The sequence below is a fragment of the Alligator mississippiensis genome, chromosome 9, assembly GCF_030867095.1.
Source record: "Alligator mississippiensis isolate rAllMis1 chromosome 9, rAllMis1, whole genome shotgun sequence".
Taxonomy (NCBI): Eukaryota; Metazoa; Chordata; order Crocodylia; family Alligatoridae; genus Alligator; species Alligator mississippiensis.
The window spans coordinates 2,159,278-2,176,383 of record NC_081832.1 but is presented as its reverse complement, the minus strand read 5'-3'; the positions used below and the strand labels follow the sequence as shown (position 1 = coordinate 2,176,383).

Here is a 17,106-nt window from a genome sequence, read left to right as displayed (position 1 = left end):
ATTATTTTATGGTATAAACCTGTGATTTCTAGCACTAGTTGCACAGGACGGTAGCACTCAACCAGAAAAGAAAGGTAAAACAGTAATTAAAGTGCTTGGAAGTGTAGGTGGCCATGGAAAGGAGTGACTGTAGAGGGACCACACCAGTACTTATTTCTACTCCTGAACAATCTGAGATGTTGGTCTTGAATTGTTACACACCCCTCTTCCTATCCGCGCCTTTGCCACTCAGCTGGGACTGACTGACTGGAGTGCATCTGGATTTGAGAGTGTTTCCCTTCCTAGTCGGGTAACTGGTGCACAAACAGCATGTTGCCAAGATGACTGCATATATATCTATATATATATCTATATATATATCGCGCTACAGGTTGGTTGTTGAGATCGGTCACTTAACTGTGCAGCATGAGGTTAAATGTAAATAGTGCAGTGATCCTTGGAAAGGGGTCTGCAATGGTGTTCCAGGCAAAGCTCACAGGAGCATCCCCTGAGACAAGAAGCCACCTCTCCGTGAGCCTCGTGAGACGTGCCCAGCAGAGCTCTTGTTCACAACACTTCCAGCTCTCCGCACAAGCGTGCCCAAGTAAAGGTGGAGCACTGGGACTAGCAGATTTTGGCAAACGCACAGGGCAGTGGATCAAGCAAGTGAGAAAGCAACTCGGGCTAAGTGTCTGGGCTGGGGGTGACTGAACACCCCTTTGGCTAGTTAGCTGTCCGCTGGGGCTCGCCAAGCAGAAGAGGGAGCCGTGTATCAAATGGTTGGTCTCGTGCCACCAAGTCTAGCCTGCACCCTCAGCTGGGTTTGTTTAACTAGTCCCAGGAGGGCTGCAGGCTTGTGTTGTTTCTGTAGACTGAGCCCAGCACAATCCCATGCCAGGGGCTCAGTGCCAACCTCCTATTCTCCCTGGCCCCCCCTTCATTTCAGCAGCATGTAAATCTTTCAGCTTGTATAACGAGTTGGGAGAAGGGAGCCCCTACGCTCCGCTCCGCGGCACTTCTCTGCGTGTTTGTCTGGACGCAGGGGGAGAACGTCTGCAGGCTGCATCCAGACCAGGTCGTTTATACCACTCGGGGCATCCATCATCAATTCAGCCCCATGGAGAGGATGCGGATGAAGTCGATGCCTGCCCTCCCCAGGGCTGCTCTGATCACAGCTGGAGCTGATAAGGTGCTACCCTGTTGCCAGGGCTGTGGATGCCCCTCTAATTTTCACCATAAGTTAACATTAATGCCTAAAACTTTCAGGGATGGTTTGCAAATGGTCAGATTCAGTATTGAAGGGACCTCATTGCAGCCAGACAAACAAGTGGAGAAATGCCCCTGCTTCTCTCTGCTGATGACCTGGGCCTGTTTCGGTACGCTCACGTTGATTCACAGCAGTCGAGGAAAGCTAGGATTCCCCCAAACTCCTGCCCTGCTGCCCACCAGTCCTGCCCATCCGATGGTGCCTTCTGCCTGCGCAGAGAAGGCTGGTGAGCCTACAGCCATGGGCTCTGGGAAATGGTCCTTCCTCACCTCAAAGGAAGTCATCCAGTCCTCAAATAAAACAGCACTGCTGACTTAATGACAACCTCCTGGAAGAAAAAATGCAGCAAAACCTGGCTGCCTCATGCCCTTGGCTTCCACAGCCCTTGCAGAGATGAGGGTTTGCGAGCCAGCTTGGGGTCATAGCTCCACAACAAGCCAGGTGCTCTTAAATGATTGCCGTGGCTTTCATTTCACAAGCTGCCACTTCTCTGATGAGCTGAGACTGCTGACGAATGCCAGCTGAGAAGAGAAGAGGCGCTTTTTGAAGTAAAAGCTACTCCAAACAGTGGTTTGCCTTTTACTGCGCAACCAGCTGAGTATTAAGCAGTTGTGAACCACCTGGATATGAGTGATCTGGGGTCTACTTGTAATTACTGGTCAGACAGCTATTCGGATCCCTCTCTGCCTTAGGAAATCTGGTTAAAAGGCTTCATGCTAACAGAATAAAAGGAGCGGCACTGCAGCAGGCACCAGGAAAGGAGTGAGAATTCAGCTCTGCTTTCTAGGACTGCCCAGATAAACCAGTTAGCCTTTTGCTGCGTGGGGAAGTGGGGTGTCCGCATGGTTTGGAAAGGAGATGCCAGAGGGGAGAGTCTGAACCATTCTCTATGTGCCCGCCTCGTTAGCAGGGGAGAGCGATCCTGCTGCAGTGATACAAGATGCTGGCAATCTTCAAAAAAGAGTCCTCATTTTTCAACCCTGGAGAGTTTTGTTTTTTTTGTTTTTTTGTTTTTTCCCCCTGAGTACAATGGCTCTTGAAACAGCAGACGCAGCTGAACTGACGCAGGCTGTTTGAAGCAGGGCACGTTCGAGGGCTTTTAATCCCTCCATTGATGCCACTAAGAGTTTTTAATCAGCTCAAATGTTTGCCCGGGCATCTGCAGCTTACAACGTGCTGCACCGAGACCTGGCATCCAGGGCAGAATGGAAGGACAACAGGTTGCACTGATGATGCAGAGCGATGGCAAAGGGGAGGCTCTGCCCGTCCACCAGCGAGGGCTATTTCTGGTAGCCGAGTGCTTTTGCTAATGAAAGCAAGTTTCCCCGTTAATCATATCTCTCCCTGAAGGGGAATAAAAGGCCTGGAGGTACAGCGAGATGGGTTAACTCCTGCCTTGTCTCCTAGGTTGCACACTCTGCTAGAGAAGTGTCGGCAGGCACAAAGCAATCTTTACAGAGTCCCCCCAGTATCAGACCTCCTTCCCCCAAAAAGTGCAGGAAGGGTGTAGAGGATATGGAGACCTGCTTGCACTTGTCAAGTGTGTCCAGACACGACCGGGCAGGACTAATGCTCAGGGCTCTGCTCATCTCTTGGTAAAACCCCACGCCCCCTCTTCCTGTCCTGGAAGCGTCAATCCCGGAGAATCTACTGGGTTGTCGCACCTGAAAAGCTCTCACCCTTCCAGATTTTTTTTGCTTTCTATTTCCTACCCCATCTTTGCTGCTCTTTACACATCTGAGACAGCAGTGTTCAAAAGCAGAGCCCAGTGGGCCCTGAACCTGGCTGGCTTGCATGTTTTGTAAGCGTGGCTTGCTCAGCTGTTCCCATCCACAACGGACTTGCCGTGTCCTTGCTGCAGAAGCCCTCCCTGCCAAACCTGAACTGAAGAAGTGCCAAGCCATGTTGGAGTTGCTCTCCGAGGGGCTGCAGTCTGTAAAGATAATTCTATTTATTACTGTGCACCCCACCCTGTGCCCTAGTCTTGCTGCGCAGAAGTGATGTATTAATTATAGCCAGGTGTAGTCCTGAGACTACACAGCCAAACAAAGCTGGCTGTTGCTCTGAAAAGTCGGGCAGTGAAGGTGTCTTTGTGGAAGAGGAAATCCTTCTGCTAACTAATTCCATCACTAGAGGTAAAGAAGCCAGCCGGGTGCGGGCCCACTAGGAAAACTGGACTGAAGCAGATGACGGACTCGCTGTCTGCATGATGCACCTGCTGCCAGCCAAGGTAGACCCATCCATGCTGGGTGGGGGAAGGACTGATGTAACCATCACACACTGAAGGCAGCATCCAAGAAGCTGCAGATGGACCGAAGTAAAAGAATCCCAGAAATGAAACCCTGCTGGGCACCCTCCGGGGATGGGATTCATCCTAAAACCAGACTGGCTCTGAACTGCGCGAGTGATCGTGTCAGGTCCATCAGCAAAGTCCAACTCCTTTGCTAGGTAAAACCCCTCAGCTTGATGCTCTGCAGGAATTTGCCTAACTGCTGCTTGACTTGCCCTTCTCCAAAACGTGCATGCCTTGACTCGCATTTTAAATCAAAGTAATGGCATTTAGCCTGTGGCAACCTGAGAAGCAGCAGCAGAGAGGTAGATGGCTTGGCAGTGAGCAGAAATCTAGAGCTGGAAGGCTTTCCTGAGAGTCCGTCCCATGGTGGCTCCTGGCAGCTGGATGTTTGGGACGTGGTTGTGGTTTCATTCCCCTTGGCAGGCGTCCACGTTACAAAGACTACATTTACCTGGTGGCCCCACTGGGAAAGGCAGACTCGGGGATCCGTGGGGAGGCAATTATCCCTTTCATCCAGGGGGCTCGGGGAGGACAGACCCTTTGCCTAGCAGCTGAGGGTTGGGCCTGCTCTGAGGATGGGAAAACTCTCTCCTGGGTTGCCAATCTCCACTCAACTCCCAAAAGAAGTTTGCAGAAGACTGACCTAGAGACTCAGACTACTGAACGGCAGTGCTCCTTGGTTTTTAAAACTAAGTAGAACTGGAAGATTAGAGTCAACCAGATGAACAACAAATGGTATAGGCCTTATCCTACTGTTGAGAGGGCAGCACTCAACTCTTTATAAAAAGAGGGAGGGAAACAATGGGTAGCTCCAAGGGACGTCTGAAACTGGAAACAAAGGAGGAATTTCCCTGTGTTCTTTGGGCTCAGCTGACCTCAGACGCACAGGATCCTGCCCTGGTCTGACTAGGATGGATCACTTCTCTGTGTCAGCTGGTAGAAATTAAACTGAATAATCAGCTTGGCCTTTAGGTATGAGAGTCTGAGAAAGCCGGTCTTCTCAAGATAGCTGCACTTGTGGTACGTGTGCCGCTGCTTGTTGGTCCTGCTTAGCTAGCCCATCATAACCCTTCTCCTGAGTGCAGAAATCCTACATGTTCACGAAGGGAGACTTTTGGGTTTTTCCTTACTCCCCAGCTTCGCAAGAGCACATCTTCACTGCTATTCCCCAGGGTGACTGGTGCTCAGATTTAGGCCCTGTGGAAGCACTCCCACAGCAAGGCCACATTATTCTGTCCGCACCGTTTCTACAATGGCCCGTGTGGGGTCCTACCCCGTCGTTCTTGTATGGAGATGTTTGGCATGCTTTCCCTATCAACAGTGAGAAAACCCATTTGGAAGTATATGTGGGAGGAAGAGAGAGCCTGAAGTTGGCACGCATCTGTGTCTCCACCCTGCAACTGCTAGCTTGTCAAAGCAGGCAGCTTGGTGGAGCTCCCACTTAGCTGAAGGAAGCCCTGAGCGGAGCTGAACAGTGGTCAGGACCACACTGTCATCCACAATTGTTTGTTAGGTCCTGATTTTTCTCTTAGCTCCAAGAGCATCTCTCAAAGTAGGTCCATATAGTTACAGTTGGTCTGTAAAGGTAATGGAGTTCAGTGGCACTTGTAATGAGGAGCTTCTGATTTTATGGGAAAGCTGGCACTAAGCTCGGGAGAGAGGAGGGGTTTCTGGTGGTGATGATGGTCCATATGTGTGGTGGGCAGTTTCTTCCCTGCCTAGCTTCTCAGGGTGCACAAAAACCTATGGAAAAATGAGCCCAAGTGATGAAATAATAGTCTAAGGACAGAGATGGTATCTTGATTTGAGACTCAGGGCCAGCAAATGGGAAAGGAAAATCAAAGCGCCTGAAGTTTCTCATGCAGTTTTGCACAGAAATGGAACATTTCCTTTAAGCCTCTGTAAATGGGTACATAGTTGCTGGAAAACGAATGAAGATGGGAAAGGTGTCCAAAGACCAAAGCAGGGGAGAAATGAACCTCTTCACCCTCCTTTTAAGTCCAGAAGGGCAAAGGAAGGGAGAGGATGTTGTTAGAGATGGCCAGGCTAGGCTGGCCGCGAGTCCTGTGCCATGCAGGAGCTAATTCCCCTCTCCACACACCATCCAGCCTATAAGATGTTTTAAAATTAGAAAGCTTAATTCATCTCTAATCATTAAAAACTAGAGCAGCTCCCAGCTGCCTCATTCTACTGCCTGGCCCCCCTCTCTGTCACGTAAGCCCAAGTGTTGGAAGCTGCACCTGAGTGCCAGCAGAAGCCCTCTTCTCCACTTTGTTTCGATGCCCAGCACTAATTGCTCCGTACAAGCCTACTCCTGCATTTCAAACTGTTCCAAGATCGCGCAGAGCACTCGAGTGAGAGCAGTGCTTCAAGCGCTTTGGGGAGCGCCTCAGTGTTATATAAGGTCTTGAAAGATAAATACTGCGAGATCACTTCCGCAGGAGCAAAGCCCCTGCCATCAGCACTGCCCGCGTGAGCTCCTGCCACAGTCCGTGTTATAATCCAGAGCTAAGGGCAGTGGACCGTGAGGCTGCATAACAAACAGCCATGTGATCTTATTGTGTCTTTATCCCCGCACTGGCACTTTAGGAGAGAGGAGCTGACTACAGAGCTTAGTCTGCTTGGATACCTGAAAAAGGATCCTGCGAGTATAACTACATGGTTCAGTATTTTGACTTGAGTTGCATTTGGGTATAAATGACTTGCCCAAATTTGCCAAAGGGAGAGGGGAACCCAGGTGCGGGAATATTCCTGGAAAGTAGTAAGATAGGTGACAGCAGCCATGACTCGAAACCAGTGCAGGGCTGGGAAAAAAGCGTGCGCATGGGGTGGGTTATGCCAGTGTGCGTGACTAGGCAATAGAGCCTTGCACTGGGAAGTGGAACATCAAGATGTTTAGCAAGGAAAGAAACCTTCTGCTCCAGTGGCTGACCCGACTCTTTCTTTTCTTCAGTGCTGTAGCACCAGACGGACACGATAACATTTTACGGGCAGGTTTAATGTCTGCTATTATTTTACAAGATGCCCTACCCACTTGCAGCAAGGAAGCGGTCTATGTAATTCTGGGGGGTGAAGTACACGTTGAATACAAATGTCAGGGGAAACAACTGCTCCCACAGGAATCCAGTGTGATCCACAGCAACTTTTCTAGTTGTCTTGCAAAGAGGAAAGTGGCATTAAGAGCTGTGCAAATTCTGGCTGAGGCTGTGCAAGGAACAGCTACTGTTTGCTACGTTAGCATATCAACTTCAGCAAGTCAGAGCCTGGGAGTCTCTTGTTCTTAATACTTTGTAGGGAGGAGACAGAAAGCTGAGTTTGGAATGACACAAGCTGCAACTGAGATGCCAGGGCCAAAGTGAAAAGTTGTGGGAAGTGTCTAGAGGTTCAGCACTTGGCTCATGCTGCACCAGTACAGGATTCAAGCTGTCGGGCTTCTTGAGCAGTTCGACCTAGCACTTAGTAGGGCTGCTCTAACACTGGGGAAGATGAAGGATACAAATAGGAGGCATGAATCCTTTGTTTCAATGCAAAGTGGCACATGCACTTGCTGGATTGCCTACACCAGTGGTTTTCAACCTTTTATTTGGAGACCCCTAAATAATTTCAAATGGAGATGTGGATGCCTCTGAGTTGTAAGTGCGGGTATTCACATATTCTTGATTGACCAGTCATCTTTTGCAGACCTCTTAGACACAGTCTGCAGACTGCAGGGGCTCGCAGACCACAGGCCTCCACTATTATGCTGCCTAGTGAACAACCCAGAGAGGCATTTCCCCAGCATGCAGCAAGGTGGGCTGCATGCAGCTTACCTGTCCAGGACAAGGCAGAGCATGGTTGCTACAGCAGAAAGTCTGCAGAGCACTTACACTCCACATTGCTCCCAGCTTGCTTTAAAATACAACCTGTGTCCTTCTAGACTTGTGCTGTTACATAAGATAGCACCACCTCCATCCACTGCAGCTGTGCCACCAAAGGAAATATTTGGTGTGGACTCACTGCCCGCTCCCTCCACTGATAGCAGAGGGGAGAATCTGAAAAGGCAGCTGGGTTTTAAACAAATAGCTCCAGGGCAGGACTGTCCCTGCAGTGTCTGCTACCCTGAATGTACTATTCCACTGATATGCGCAGAATGAATTTTCCCCAGAGGGCATGGGCTGGTTATGTAACTCGGCAGCATCATGTTAGCACAGCACGAGTGATCACAGATGGCAGCAGCAGAAGCAAAACACCGACTGCTTGGGAGCTGCGCATTGCAACTGCTTCCATAATGTCTCCATCATACGCAGGAGAAGATGGCCACCTCTTCCTCTTCCTGAGCAAAAGAGCTTAAGCACCACAGGTAGCTAGTGACCCTAGGAGCAGCTGGTGAGACTGCTAAAACACCTCTCCAGGGTGCCACTGAGCTTCTCAGGTTGATGTACTGGGGTTCTGCTGTCACCACGTTTCTGTTTTTAGGTTCCAGAAAACGTATATCCTAGGGTCTTCCTTAAGAGGCTTTGCTTTCAATGGGCAAAGCCATATTCTTTAACCTAAAAGTGGATTTGTTGTGCAAACAGCAGCCTCGTGGAGATGGCCACTTGCTAATGCGGGCTGGCAGGAAATGCCCCAAATAACGTACTTCTCTGGGTACATTCCAAACCGGTGCGTTTTCAGAAAGGGGAGGGACGGCATATGCCTCTTACACAATCTGGGCAATGCTCCTTTCAGGTCAACTGAACCAGGAGCAAGGAAGTTGGGATCAGGGCTTCCCAGGGCCATTGGTTTTGAGTTGCTTCTTACGGCTGTAATTTTCAGTTTTACCCAAGGGTTTGGCTGGGATAACCCCTAGCTACAGGATGTGTCTAAGCAGATTTGCCAGGAAGGCAGGCTTCTCACTGCAGGCCAGTAGCCTTGATTACCACACTGCTCAGCTCTACAAGTCTTGCAGCCACATCCCTTATTAAAACTGAGCATGGCTGGAGAAAGCAGAGCTTCCACTCTGAATATCAGAGTTACTGGATGTTTCCTCAAACTACAAGCCTAGAAGGACGCAAGGTCTATTTTAAAACGAGCTGGGAGCAACGTGTTGGGAATGCAAGCGTTCTGCAAACTTCCTGCTTGCGAGGGCTTGCGTGTGTCAAGCGTGCCTGAGACAGGAGCTCTCTCCTGGCATTGCACAAGTGGTGTTTCTCACAAAGAGGAAGTCCCTTATTTAGCATGGAAATGAAACAAGACCAACTACATTCCTTCTCGGTGAAAGCAAGTGAAAAATAAGAGTGTGCATTTCAAGCTCCCCTGTCACTTTATCCAGTGCATTCCAGAGCAGGCTGCACAGCTGGTTTGGTGCTTCAGTAGGAAAAAGATTTTGGACAAATAACTCAACATTATAACAGGTGGGTGTATAATGCATTGCAGCTGGAAGCAGGTGACAGCTTCAAAGGTTCGTAAGACCAAGCTAAGACTGAGATAAGCACGGAGGGTACCTGGATGTGGAAGGAGGATGAAGTGGATAAGAGATGTTCACTTTAAAACACCCTGGTGAATGGAACGTAGGTCTCCGAGGGCAGGGAGCCTTCAGTGCGTCACCTCAAGCAGTCTTTGAATGTGGGGGGATTCTCAGATTGCTCACCCTCTGGCTGCAGGTAGAGGCCACCTGCTCTCCCATACAAAGATAGCTGCCTACCACAGCCTTCCAGCTTGTTGAAACTAGTCTCAACATGCAGCTTGATAAGGTAATGAATGAGATGATATAACTTGGCTTCCTACAACAGCAAGGGACTGGACTCCTCCTGGGAGTGATATATCAGTAAGTGAAACACTGAGGAGATACTGCCAAGGTTGAACCTGTCTTTTCATGCATGCATCTTGATACAGGGGTGTGTGATTCTTTCCCTGTAGGACCCCTGGAAAAAGCAGAGTGGAGATTTTTGTCCTAATTGCTTAGCGAGTAGTCCCTTGACCCGCTCACTAGACAGTCACCAATTGCTCGGTGAGGGAGGGAGCGAGCCTCTGACTCTTTCCCAGTGTTTAAGGGGTCTGGCCAGCACTGGGAAATGCTGCTCATTCTGTTTTCCAGCCCCCATTTCTAGTTTTCTTTTAACTAGAGAAGGTGGAAGAAACTGCTCAGGAAGTTGTTCTCGGGATGAGCCAGTACAGAAAGAGTTCTGGGAACAGAAAAGGCTGCCCTGTCCCATTGCACAGAAAAGCTAACAGGAAGAGTGGTGCAGTGGAGGAGGAGAAGGTGTCACAAACTGCAGAGCACTTACCCAACTGCAAAACACGACACCGCTTTGCCCTGAATTTTAAGCAGCACATGTCACCTGGTCCATCCTGGTTTCAAGCTCGAAGGCATCAGGTCGATCCTGTGGGTTAGCAGCCAACATGTCTTTCAAGAGCTGTTTGATCCCCTCAGACATGGAAGTCCTGCGTTTCTGAGGGATATGCAGCTCCATCTTTGGGTTTTCTAGCAGCGCTTCCCCAACAGGCACAATCTCTGTCCCCTGCTTGATGTAGGTCCCCAGCAGCTCCTTCTTGGTCTCTGCGTCGATGAACGTTATCCTCTCAATCATGGCCCAGATGATGATGCCCAGGGCAAAGATGTCCGCCTTGGCTGTGTAGTGCCCCTCCCAGACCTCGGGGGCCATGTAGAAGTCAGAGCCGCAGGCTGACGACAGCCAGTACTTGTTCACATTCACATTTTTGTTGTCGTTCCCGCCCTCCTTGCCCCGAGCAGTCAGACCAGCACAGACCTTGCTGAGTCCAAAGTCTGCCACCTTGAGAACAGGAGCACCAGATTTCTCCGTGATCAGGATGTTGTCTGGCTTCAAGTCTCTGTGCACAATATGGTTCTTGTGCAGGAAGGCGATGGCACTGGTCAGCTGGAGCATGAAGCTCTTGTTGGTGGCTGGGTCCGGTCTCCGGGAGAGGATGTACTGATTGAGATCGCCCCCTTCGCAGAACTCCATGACGAACCAGAGATAGCAGGGCTCCTCGGCATAGCCCAGGATTCTCTCACCTGGGAGGCACAAGACAGGGGGGAGGGACGTTAGACACAGATCAGCAACAGCAGGACAGTCATGTTGAGTGTATAAGGAGGTCTCCGAAGGCTTAAGCCAAAAGCCATGGGTAAGGTTCTGCTGTTAGAATATACTCAGCTTTGCATATCTAAGGGACAGAAAAGCATCTGGTGCACACTCCCTTAGCTGTGTGCACTCTGCTACGTAACCGGAGTCAGTAAGGGCTTGTCTGTCTGTTGACCCTGATTAGATGGCAGCCAAGAAAGAAAAAAAATATTTGCGCTCTTTACCAACAGTTACAGTTGTGCTAACAAGGAGTTAGCAGCATTTATCAGCATTTAAGGCCTGGCAGGAACCTAGCTGATTTCTGTGCCCCAGCAAAAGTGAGATGCAACAGCACAGCTGTGATGACACCCTGGGAATGCTGAATCGTTAACAATACTGCATAAAGCAGCAAGAGCTAAGTTTAGACGAGGCCTCAGTTAGCAGGCAGAGAACTGGACATAGCACACAGGTACTTGAGTTGTGCGTGTTTAGTTTTGCTTCTGCCTATAAAGGCATTAACAGGTTTCACTGCCCAGTGCAAGCAGCATTTTATGCCTCTCCTTTTAACAGATACCCAGAGTGATCTCAGAAAAAGCTGCTGGTACAAGGGTCAGGGCACAGGGCAAGGCCTACTGTATAAGATGTGGATTTCAGTGGCCTGGCACATTGTACTTGGCTTGCCAAACTCCTCTCCCCATCGAGCACTCCTCTGCTGAGGGTCTGCATGGGACCTGCTCTGGGAAGGAGTGAAAAGCACAGCAATAACCAACTGGTTAACAAAGCCCAGGTCTTGCAGTTACCGCTGGGGATGACATGGGGTATTTGTAGCCTAAAGCAGAGGGACTTTTCCAGGCAGAGGGAGAGGGAAGCAGTGGCAGGGGGAACTCTGTGTTTGACTCGGCTCATCTGTTTGTGTGTTCGGGGAGGCGGGCCTCGGTTACAAGGGCAGAATCCCATTATGCAGCTGGGGTGTCTCAATCAGACACTGGGTGTTAGATTTTTCTCAAGCCTAGGCAACTCCTCTCAATTGCCTCCGCTTTTTTCAGCTGGTCCCATGGATAAACCTGCAGCACTCTACAGGGCTAAATGACTCCGGGCTCCAGCACAAACAGCCTTCCAGCACAGCCCTAGAGGACCAGAGACCAGAACTCCCAGTGCCTGGCAGGGCCAGGGACTACCAAGAAAGCCAAGTTATCAGCCCTTTCATGTCAGCCTCTGTAATGGTCAGTGATTGGGGTGGATGGGTGGGGAATATTGGTGATTTGTACAAACAGTCTGCAACCATGACTACTGCTATGGAAATCAGCCTATATGACAAAGATTTGGCTGCGCCCCACTGCTCTCAGCAAAGGACGATGCTTAGGTCAGGACCAGGGAACTGGGGTCCTGCTCACAATCCGATGGGTCAGAACTGGGACCCCAAGGAGATTGCAGCCAAGGGAGACTCTTCAAGTTGTCTGCTAGGGGCTCTGTGCTGGGTATGGAAGGGTTATTTCTTTCTGGAGATGTGATCTCTGAACAGGAAAACTGTCTGAGCCGCCCTTGGTAAGAAACGGGTATGACAGAATGGAAAACCGAAGAGACAGCCACTTGTCTTGGGAACAAAAATATTTGCAGTCAAAACAGTTACGTGCATGTGTGCCTTCTACTTTCCTTAACCTGGCTTCATGAAAGGCCTGGCGACACCTTGCTAGGGCAGAGGGTTTGTTTCTATCCTTCAGTCAATGCTCTGCCAGCCCCGTGCAGCAAGGTTTTGGATGCACTGGCCATTCCTGGCAACAACCCAGGCTGTTCTGGTAACGCTCTGAACAGCTGCCTTCCACTGTGTTTACTCCGGGATGCACGCAGTCTGCCTCTGACAGCAATGTCATGCTCTTCGGGTGCATGTCATGCAGAAGCAGAAGCACTGCTAGTAGCAGGATACGGTATGCGGGTGGGAATGCAAAGGTACTCTTGCAGTGACCGGCTTGAGCTCAGCCTCACCATGAATTCATTTCCAGGAGGCTGGACTACTCTTGGGAAAAGGAACTGCTGTGATGGGGTTGACATTCAGACTCCAGATGTCCCTAGCCAAGGGCAGGTGGGACAAGACGGCTGCACCGACAGCAGCACCGCGTCCGGGGTGGGGCTGAACTTAGAGAGGTACCAGGTCTAAGCCAGAACGCCAACCCCACTTCCCTTCGCCATCTGCTCTCCCCTGACTGTTGCCATCTCTCTGCCTTTGTCTTGGTCAGACTTGTTGCCTACCACCTCTCTCCTGCCATTGGGGTCTCTTCCCTGCCTGGCCTCTGAAGAGCACAGCGAGGGCTGTGCCCTTAGTTTTCTGGTCGTGAGCCTTGCACAGAGGAAACGGTCAAGAAATTTCCTCTTGTGGCTGGCTCTCCCATGAAGAGTAGGAAACAGATATCAGGGGAAGGGGGTTTGAAGCTGATCCATGATTTAAGATTCTGCTTACAAAGTCCCACTGAATTCAAGTGATACCTCTTCTACCTCACCACCCGCTAAGGAACGTAGCACAAATTGACCCCTTCGTTGCTGCAGATGTTCCTCACCCCACCCACTGTAACCAGAGCAACTAATTCACTGAGCCAATTTAGTAGCTACTGAACCGATGGCCCTCTCCTCCCTGTCATAATTAGATGCAATCTAAACCTCCCCACGGCAAACATGCTGCACTGTAAAATGTAAGGCCTGGATGCTGGAATGAGCCAGAGACATTTGACACTAACAGGCTGTGCATGGTAAGTGTGCAGGCTGCACGCCCGTGGTGGACACTGCAGAAGCATTTTGCAAGCTGCTGTCTCACAGTGCAGGCTGCCTGGACCTGTCCAGCTCTGCGCAGATACCACGGGCTATGAACAGCACATGGGGCATGTGGCCAAACACGAGCCCCGACAGCATGTCAGTGGGGAGATGGCGGCTGCACGCGCTGCAGTCGCATGCGTCACTCCTGACTGCCCTTTCGTGAGATGCCAGCCTAGCTCCAAGCTGGGGGTCCAGCTTTCTAGCTGTACTTTGCTTTAATGAGATGCTGAATAATGAATTGAGGGCTACAGGCCACATTTGCTCTTAAATAATTGAAGCCCCACGTAGTCCAACGTCCTGCTACTTGTGCTCCTCGTTTGGAATCAGTCTCGAATTAATCCCCGCGTCCTGAACCTCGGCACGTTGGCACTGCATCTGCCTGGGTCTTTAAATAGCCCAGCTGCGGTCGTGCAGAATGGCACAGCAGCGCTTCTACGTGCTGGGGGATACAGGCCAGAGCCAAGCGGTATACTTGGGAACCAGAGGGCTAGGATTCAAGTACCCTGTACAATCAGGAAAGGAGGGAAGACTTTTGGGGTGCTCTTACCCAGTTGAAGTATGTATTTTGGGGCACTTAACATAACCTTGGGTATCAGCTATGGCTTCTGGCTGGGTCCCTCTGCCTGGGGGGGGGGGGGGAGTTGTTGGGGGTGAGGCAGGCAGAACTGAGATGTGCTGGAGCCTTAGTGGGATTTCTTATCTAGGACCCCTTTTTCCCCCTGCCCAGGGGAAAGCCTCATACACTGAAATCAGTAGTAAAGGAGTGTAGATCCCATGGGAGAGTCCTGTCATCTTTCTGAAAGATCTCCAGACTCAGATAAAACTTGTTGCAGTCAGGGAGGGGAAGTGGCGGGACAGATGAGCTCTCCTGCATGGAAGTACTCGCGGTGCAGCTTTGAGCAAGATTTCTAGCAGGCACAATAAGAGCTGTCACCAGTTTACGGGGTCTCTTGCAGGAATGGACTCTGTACTTGCAGGGCTTCAGACCATGCTTTGGACACCAATTAGCAGCACAGAGTTGGCTCTGGTGCATGGCAGGAAAAGGAATCTCTGGTTACGCAAGCTATGAAACATTCCTCCGTCCTGTCCCCCATTGCTGGGAAGAGGGTTTCAGATGGGGTACCCCAGTACTTTTGGGGAGGCTCTTATACAATGGGTGGGTGAAACTTCCCAGAAAGAAGGGACTTCTATAGGAGCAGCCAAAAGGTACCTTTCTGAGTCCCTTGTGAGCCAAAGGGAGCTGGTCCTACCTGACAGGGGACAGGCAGTTACAGGGCTGTATGGACTCAGGGGGGTGGGATTATGTCTGTGGAAGAGGGGCTCTACCAGACAAGTGGGGCCAGCTCCGGTTTCTGTACGTGTGCGCCAATTTACTCGTATACAGGTCCTGTTTTATGTCAGTTTTCTACCAGATGCAATGGACTGGCTCTGCTTCGGGCTAGCAGGATGCACAGAGGGTTATGCAAAGGCCTGGGACTTCAGGGAGGCACATGGAAAGCAGTTTAATCCAGGGTGCAAGGGAAGCGGCAGGCCCACAGCCATGGGGGTGCTCACTGGTACAAAGCTCTACCTGGCTCAGGCTGCAGCCTCAAGGCCATTTAGGGATGCTAGCATCTATGGAGGGGGTCCTTAATTTGTTTTAATTGAGGGTACATAAAAAAGCACAGGCTCCAAAAGGTGCGTGGAGCCCTGCAGCATCCCAGGAAGGCTGCCCTCAAGGAAAGCATGCTGGCTTTGCTGGAGGCAGGCAATGGGACCCTGGGGCAACATGGGGAGTCCTTGAACAGTATCAGCCCTGCCTTTCCAAAGCATGGCATCTGCAAGGCTGTGTGTATGGGGGAAGCCTGCAGCCAAGGGGGACAGGCATTTTCAGAGAGACTCCTTCCAGGTAAGGTGCTTTTGTCTGGGGGGAAGGAGAAGGGAGGCTCTTGAGGAAGCATGGGGATTTTGGGGGGCACTCAGGGGTGGGGGTAGAAGGAAAGCAGCACAGAAGTGTCCCAAGGCTGTGCCTCCCTTCTAAGGGTGCACTGGTGTGGGTCTCAGGACCACAGGAGCACCCTATGACGGTGTCTACAGGTGCATTGCAAGAGGTGACAGTGTCTACCGGTGCATTAGGGGGGGGTGACAGTATTTTTTTGAGGGAGGTCTTCAAAAAGATGCAGGGAGAGAGAGCTCTGCAAGCTGTATGCCCTGAAGAGAGAGCAGGGGGGGGGACACTGGTCCCCCACCCACACGGCATGCTAAGGTATAAGGGGCTCCTACTGCACTTGCATAAGATGACTGGGGTCCATCGGGGGCATGCATGGGGGTCTGGGGACCATGGGACAGCTCAGGCGCAGTCAGGGTGCAAGGAAGGTTCATGAGGAAGGCGGGGGGGGTCTCAAAAGGCTACTGGGGTCACAGAGGGGGTCCCAGGACTGTGGGGTCGGGGTGCACAGGAGGCCCCGTGCAATGCACAGGAGTCACAGGGTTGCTGGAGGCCCCATGGGTGTGCCTGGGCATATTAGGGAGGCCCTCGGGCATTCGTAGGGGTTCAGGACTGAGGGTGCATGGAAGCACGTGGGGGTGTTAGTGATGGGAGACCAGGGGCAGGCAGCAATTAGGGTGCATGGGGGTCCAAGTACTGGGGGTATAGGGGTGCCCTGGGAGGGTGCATGGAGGCGACTGAGGGGTGTCAGGGTACACGGGAGATCCTGTGGGGTTCATGGAGGTTGCAGGGCTGAGGGGGTGCCAGGGTGCTGGGGACTCCATGGGGTGCGTATGGGTCCCAGGGCGATATGGTGCTTGCAGGGTGCAAAGGTGCCCAGGCCCCGCGCGAGTGCTCACGTGCTACGAGGGCACTACGAGCCTTGTGACCGTGTCAGGATGCGTGGGGCGCCAGGGCAGGGGTGGTATGAGGGTGCACAGGGGTCTCAGGGCAGCGGCTGTTGGGGTGCAGGAGTGCCGGGAGCCCTGTGGGGTGTCCGGAGGTGGGGATGTTGGGGTGCACGGGGGTGTCCTGGGGGGGTACATTAGGTACATATACCTAACAGAGGTACACTAGGGTGCACGGAGGGGAGGGGTGCCAGGGCCCCTGTGCGCGTGCATGGGGCTGCCTGGAGGGAGACAGGCCCCGTGCGTGTGTGTGTGTGGGGGGGGAGGGGAATAACGGGGTGCGCGGGCCGCGGCGGGGTGCGCGGGCCGGCGGTACCTTTGAGCGAGGTCTCGACGAGGCGCAGGTAGAGCTGGCTGCGCTTGTTGCCGTGGCTCATGCGCTGGCCCAGGCCGTGGCGCTGCAGGACGCACTCCTCGAAGCGCACGACGTTGGGGTGGCGGCGGCGCAGGCTGGTCAGGGCCCAGAACTCGGCCAGCGCCAGCTCCACGTTCTCGGGCGCGTCGCAGCGGATGCGCTTGACGGCGCGGCGGGCGCCGCTGCGGCCCGACACGGCCTCGTAGACCACGCCGTAGGCGCCGCGCCCGATCTCGGCCAGCAGGCGGTAGCGCGGCCCGGCCTCGGCCTCCGCCGCCGCCGCGGCCTCCGTCAGCGCCGGGCCGCGCCGCCGCCGCGCTGTCCCTCGGCGGCCGCCGTCCGCCGCCGCCGCCTCCATGGCTGCGCCGGGCCTGGCTCGTGCGGCCGCCGGCCCCCGCCCCGCATCCCTGAGCCAGGGGCGTGCGCCGCCGGGTCGGAGGGCAGAAAAGCGCGCCGCGCCTGCCCCTTTAAGCGCCCAGCCAATGGCGGCGGG

At 52.4% G+C, this 17,106-nt stretch overlaps 1 protein-coding gene and 1 long non-coding RNA gene across 2 annotated transcripts in view; one reads left to right on the top strand and one right to left on the bottom strand.

Annotated features, from left to right (window-relative positions):
* The window catches only part of LOC132243417 (uncharacterized), a 26,962-nt gene extending 14,758 nt beyond the window's left edge, over positions 1-12,204 (top strand). Inside the window, exon 2 of the long non-coding RNA XR_009454988.1 lies at positions 11,626-12,204. This is a non-coding gene — a long non-coding RNA (uncharacterized LOC132243417). The remainder of the gene's footprint in view (positions 1-11,625) is intronic.
* Positions 1-17,106, bottom strand: part of STK35 (serine/threonine kinase 35) — a 22,332-nt gene extending 5,226 nt beyond the window's left edge. Inside the window, exons 1-2 of the mRNA XM_059713158.1 lie at positions 16,575-17,106; positions 9,785-10,533 (exon numbers count right to left, since the gene is read on the bottom strand). Coding sequence (XP_059569141.1) covers positions 9,821-10,533; positions 16,575-16,971 — 1,110 coding nt within the window. The 5' untranslated portion in view covers positions 16,972-17,106 and the 3' untranslated portion in view covers positions 9,785-9,820. The remainder of the gene's footprint in view (positions 1-9,784; positions 10,534-16,574) is intronic.